This window comes from Ceratina calcarata, unplaced genomic scaffold (assembly GCF_001652005.2).
Source record: "Ceratina calcarata isolate Rehan_Ccalc_2016 unplaced genomic scaffold, ASM165200v1 scaffold253.2, whole genome shotgun sequence".
Lineage (NCBI taxonomy): Eukaryota > Metazoa > Arthropoda > Insecta > Hymenoptera > Apidae > Ceratina > Ceratina calcarata.
In genome coordinates this window covers 6-6,335 of record NW_017147346.1, presented here as the reverse complement: position 1 = coordinate 6,335, position 6,330 = coordinate 6, and the positions used below count along the sequence as shown (strand labels likewise).

General features: G+C 41.9%; 1 protein-coding gene across 2 annotated transcripts in view; it reads right to left on the bottom strand.

Annotated features, from left to right (window-relative positions):
- The window catches only part of LOC108623135 (pecanex-like protein 1), an 11,666-nt gene extending 5,659 nt beyond the window's left edge, over positions 1-6,007 (bottom strand). Inside the window, exons 1-2 of one of the 2 annotated variants that reach the window (XM_026812040.1) lie at positions 2,616-6,007; positions 2,081-2,542 (exon numbers count right to left, since the gene is read on the bottom strand). In XM_026812040.1, the coding sequence (XP_026667841.1) occupies positions 2,081-2,542; positions 2,616-5,828 (3,675 nt within the window). In that variant the 5' untranslated portion in view covers positions 5,829-6,007. The remainder of the gene's footprint in view (positions 1-2,080; positions 2,543-2,615) is intronic. The other variant, XM_018021443.2, reaches the window with a different exon arrangement.
- Positions 6,008-6,330: the final 323 nt, after the last annotated feature.

Below are 6,330 nucleotides of genomic sequence, written 5' to 3'. Positions count from 1 at the left end.
TCGATAAAAGCCCCCTAACTCGATCGCACTGAACTCAAACCGTTCAATTGCGAGAGGCGAGTATGTCGAACTCGACTGTACGCCGATGCAGATTGCAATTTCTACAATCGGCCGCACAGCGGACTGAAAAGCTCAGACTCGCTGATCTCAACAATATTTAAGACTGAGAGTACGTCTGTCTTAAATCAACTCCTAAAAGTTATTCGATCGCTGTACAGGTAAATTCTGTTTCCACGCGTATCGAATCTTGATCGATGGCTGCGAAGAGGAGCACACTCTTCGACGATCCAGTTCGGAATGAAAATCCATCGGCAATCACAATTGTTCGACCACGATTATTCGCGACTGCGCAAATGATGGAACAGTCCGTCCTTTTCCTTGAAATGGAATTGTCTCGCGCTATTACGTAATTCTTTCGCTATTAGATCGTATGGCCGAATTCCGATGACGATCAATATAATAGCGGTATTTAGAAATCTCTGTTCCTGTGCGTGCCGCATATTTGTATTTCTTCGCTCGGGACTCTTACGAGTCGACCGAGCGGCTAGCGGCTTAAGAGATTAACTCTTGTCTTCGCATTTCTTATGTTTGATATTCCGAATTCCCGGAACATCGAATTCCAGCGATTGACGATACCGTCAATCCTCCAGGAATAAATTGCGAAGTTTCTAGAAGTGCATGTAACTCATGCAGAACCTTCTTTTTTAATCACGAATCTCTAACAACAATGATCCAGCAGGAACCCAGTCGCATAATCGATCAGTCCGTCAAAGCGTAGGATGATACGAGGGTATTAAATTTATTCCATCGCCAATACTACTCCAACTTCTGTGCTGGTGCGCGCAAATCATTAAAACCCGAGCAGTATGCTTAAACTCTTTTCGATTGGAATATTAAGGGCTATTGTTGGATAAAAACCTGCCGCTGGAAAATATAAACGACTCGGTATCGGCAAAAAGGGGCGAGAGTAAACGGGAGGAAACGTGAACAACGGAACACAATCATCGAATCGATAGGTAATAATATGTAGTATTCGAGATTGCATATCGCGTTACCAGAAATCGGTGTGTATCAGCATCAACTGATGCCCAGCTCCATGCCCAGTTATGGCGGCAGTTTCGCTATTTTCTCGATTCGTCGGGCTTGAAGTAGAACGAACCGAACTGACAGTGGGATGAAGTTGAGCCGAGGATGGAAAGGGAATCCGTGTAATGGCGAAGAATTTATTCGCGATATCATTTAAATTGGGAATCGACTCTTAAGTATAACTCTTATGGCTTGGATACTTTTATTGCAGCTCTCCGTTCTTCGAAATTTCGTAAATGGTATACACTAATTCTTGTCGAAACAGTTTAACAATCGTGTTAGTGCATGCATTCTCCCCCGCAACTTCCAGCTCCATAAAAAAAGAGGGTTCCCTAAATTCGCCGGCCCCATTAGCTGACCACAAAAAATTCACCGAAATTCTAATTACTTGGCGCTTCATTCCGACCGTTCGCCTTTCATCCAGATGAAACGCGTAGATCCTCGTTAAAGTAACGCAATAAACGCGGGTCTCTGCGTTTTATTGTTCGACATGAAGGAGTTCTGTCGCGGTTATACGAGATCAAATTCTCTTGACATGACTTAACGCGTTCAGAAATATTCGACGCGTGTCTTGGAACAGTCTCACAGGTCATGCAAACTTGAGAAAATTCAATTAAATTTAGGTTTTCGTGTTACTATCTTTTAATAGAAACGAATGATTCTCGATTTTTGCTACCCGTCATCTACATTCCAATCATTAAACCGTCAATCGATTTTGCAACGACTTAGATCGTTTCTGTCTGCGGAAGGTCAACGGAATGTTTCGTCCATAATTACTCTATTTCACGACGTTCCTCCTTTTTATTGTAATTTTGACATTTATTTCTTTCTATCTCATTCTTTATGTTTAAATTTAACTTGATGTTTAAATAATAATAATAATCCACCTAACTATTCAAAAATATTTAGATCGTCTCGTGCGATTTGAAAAGTTAGTCTGTTTTAAAAGATACTGATTCAGTTTTGCTGTTTGCTCTATAGTACAGAAAATTACCTTATCGTGCTTAGTAGCGCAATATTGAATCCAGTCTAAATAAATGTTACAGAAACTGCTTCTTGTGATACCACACGCGCGTATGTCGTAATCTTCGTGGATGCTCAAATTAAAAACGGGATCCAGGTCAACGAAGTTCTTGTCAAGCGTTATTTTCAGTGCATCCAAAATATCGGTCTTCTCTAGCCAATACTTCAACTTCGGCGACTTTACAGCATAAAAGACGATGCTCTTCACGTAATAAGTAACAAGTACTTTACGAAATTCGAATACTTGAAGCATAGAGACCGCAGAATTATCTGAGATCGAGTATCCCTCTAAAACGTATTTAGCGCTCGCAACTTCCCAAGCCAGCCATCGTTGACTAAAAGCCGCGTTTACGCTTAAAACGTTTGAAAAATGTCCCGTTTCGCAACAGCAACAGTTACCATTGTCTTCGATGCCTTCGGAGATCGCTTCTACCTAAAAATCATAGCGAGTCTTTAAACATGCACATACATCATCAATAAATTGCAATCAAAGCTTGCAAACATACTTCTCGTTGCTGGCAGTAGGTTCCTCTAAATTCCAGACCTCTCAGCTGAAAGGTAACTAATCCGTTTCCCAACTGAACGATGTGTACCAGGCAGTTCAAGTAATCGGAAGCCAACAGAAAACAATCGCCTTGTTCCACGTTTCCCCATCGACCAAGCGCGAGATCACCATAAAGACTGTGCTGTAGCGATCTCGTCAATTGCTCGTAGAAAATCGAATTCAAGTTATTATCATCAGCTCCGAGATTTCGATCCAAGTGCGAGGACATCCGCGTATTCGAGTGATCCACTCTTCTCGTCTTATAGTCTCGCTCCCAAAACTTCACTGGACGTACGTATGACGATATAAATATCGCGCTGCCTAGAAAGGGATTCAGCGGTGTGCTTAAAATCGCCGAGATTCCTGCTTGCAAGAACAGCATCGCGGAATGCGGCACGGAGAAAGGCTGAGCAAATGCGTGGAACGCGCTGCCCCAAGTAATCTGCCACGGCGCGATATACGTGACCACGAATCTAATCTTCAATAGTAACTCGTAAATTTTCGCGAACGCAATTCCAGTGACGAAGTAATCGACCAGGAACGTTTCACTGAGGTCTCGGACATCCAACTTGAAAAACAGAACGGCGAAGATCAGGACCAGGTAACGCGTCGACGGATCGGAGTATGCAGATCTCAGTGACTTCAATCCGCATACCACTATGATCAACGCTCCTATGCTTTCGCCGAATTTCGAAACGATCTTCGAAGAGCATTCCGTGAGCGCGCCCAGGAATACAACCGGATAGAGAACATTCCTTTCCACAAAACAGAGACAAACGTATGCTTTCTCAAACCACATAATTTTCACTGGCTCGCAAACTTCGAATTGTGCGTGTTCGTGGCTGCGTAACACGGGTCTTGATAAGCACAGCCAGGGTAATTGTTTACGGAGCTGCGGTACAATATAATGTAACAGAAATCCGAGGCAGCTTGCTATACCCCATAAAACCGGATTCAGTTCCGGTTGCAAAGCTGTGAATACAGTCGAACAATGAATTCCAAAAGACAAAGTACCGATCACTGCGCAGACTATCAAGTCGTTCTTCAATCTTGCATTCACCGTTGCTCGCAACTTCTCTGGTAGCGGGTCTACCAATTCCGTGTCCGACATCTGTTCTCCAACTTTGATCTTAACATGTTTCTTCCTCCCACAAGTTCGAATCTTCGCTTCTTTGTACGTCGTAGGTACAGTTTCCCTTCGCGACGTGTTCTCAATAATTTTCGCTTCCTTCTCTTCTGTATAAATTTCCGGCGGCCACAAATTTGTTTTAACTATATCCCATATCACGGTAGGATCCGAAGACGAACGACTTAAATGATACGATATGGCGACTAATAAGCCGGCAAAAATGGAAAATAAAATATGCTGCGAGGATTTAGGCTCTGTAAGCGCTCCATAAGCAAACCCGTACAATATAACAACGGTGACGATGCTACGGCAAAGGCAATAAATCGATGACACTAAACTCGTAGTTGCGTTCCCGCCAAATAGATGAATGTCTATATGCTCGCAGAGATACATTAGAAAAGTATTGATTTGAGGCAGCAGGCCTAACGAGAAAATAATAGGGAAGCACAAAAGGAAAATTAATAAAACGTTACGAATTTGTAATATGACATCGTAATCAGTAATTCGCAAGCCATATATTCGGAACTCGGACGCTTTAAAGTTTCTTAACGATTCGTTGAAGATCAATATGAATCCTGAGCATAATATGTAATAGACGGGTCGTGAAAATACTATAATACGGTTGAACCCGTGCGTCGGTGAGGCGGCATCGGGCTGCACAGATTTTAATAATGAATATTGACATCCGGCGGTTACGAAGCAAAACATGAACGCGAATATGTCACGGTAGAATCCTTGATGGAGCAGTGTCAAGCCCAATCCTGCGACAGCCACAGCTAAGAACGTCGAAACGATGGTTTCAAAAATTGTCAGGTTTCGATCTAACAAGGCCAACAAAAATAAACGATCGAATCGCACTTTGACATGCGGCAATTTTCCAACTTTCCATTTGTAATAATATTGTTTATCTTCTCTTGACTGTTTAGGCTTGGATTCGGATCCGCCTAAACTACCGATAAGTCGATTCCAAGACAAACTCGTATTTATATCACCAACCGCACACGTTTGCAATGTTAACGCGGATCTTGCACGGCGATTCGAGTCTGCCGGGTAAATATTCAAATTAAAATATCCCAATATGTTCCGTAATCGTTGATTCCTCTCCGTCATCGACTCAATTCGGGTCAATATATCTTGATGAAATTGATCTCGATCCATAGCCTCGACGCCGCATTGAATGGAATTCCCATTATTTTGATGGAATTGATCGCGTTCCGAAGTTTCTACTGGATTCGATGATAACGAGTTCTGCGCCTTCGTTTGATTGCTCTCTGGACTGGACAAAACTGGAGGCGTGTCTATTATAACACTCAAGTCGGGAGAATTCAAAGATAAACTGCTATAACTGTTGCTCAGCGAATCCAGTAATTCCCAATTGGCGTCGTAATGTAAATTTTGATTAAGCTGTTGACGTAGTAACGTGTTTAACAATTTCTCGTTATTGGGAGGAACGTGGGCAGCCGTGGCAACGCCTCTTTTGTCGTCGATGGTGTAAGTGAGCCAGCGCACTTTCTCGTCCCGTAAGTAAGGCACCGTCGCCTCGACGGTGTCATTAGGATGGGTAACCAAATCGTTCGATATCAATCCATATAAAGCAGTAAGCGGTACAACGTTGTCCTCTCGACTTCTCTCACGCGAAAAACGCTGCCGCCTGATTGAACATGGATTCAATGGACCGCGCCTTTTACGGGCAGTTCGTGTCTCTGAGTTGCGACTTAATCTTAAGGCGGACACTGTGCCCGATTGACCAGGATCCGAAGACAATGACGTGGTTAACAAGAAGGATGCAAGACTTAGTGTACTTAACTCGTTGTTCGAACCACAGGTTTGCTCAAGTTTGTTGAATTCCAACGTTCGTTTCATTTTCGGCCGGGTTGGTTCGGTAGTCGCAATACTATCGTGTATAGTCTCTGCTGGCATTGGACGGCTTTGTTTGGGTATTGCTCCTTGGTGTCGCTTGTTATCTGTTTCTACTTGTGGGAGCAACATTCTTTTCACCTCGTTTTCCATATTCGATGAATACGTCGTATAATCGAAAGGCATCATGCTAGAAGAACCGCAATCCGATTCTTTATTGTGTAGTCCTGCAATCAATACAGATATTCTGTCTTCAATTCCCTTACGGGAGTTAGCCACTTTATGTTAGTCAACTGACACTTCGTTAATAAATGGTAAATGTAAATACATTAAAGAGCAAAACTGAGCCAGAACTAAATAATTGTTTTAAAATCGAACGAAACAGTTTTAATTTTTTTTAGTAGTTGGGTGGATTAGTTTCCTAAATGATGTATATCGAAAATTTTGAAAAAATAGAAATTGATAGAAATCATTAAGAAAAATATGCAGATGGTTTTTTAATCCTTTTCTTACTTGATTTTGTGATGAAAATTTAAACAATATATTTTGAAAATTTATGAGATTAACTGAATACTGAAAATTTCATCGAACTATTTGAAAAAAGTCCGATCGCTTGGCATGATTTTAGAAAAGTTATTCAGTTTTGAAAGATGTTACTCCAATTTGGCTCTTCAATATGTACGACAGCACT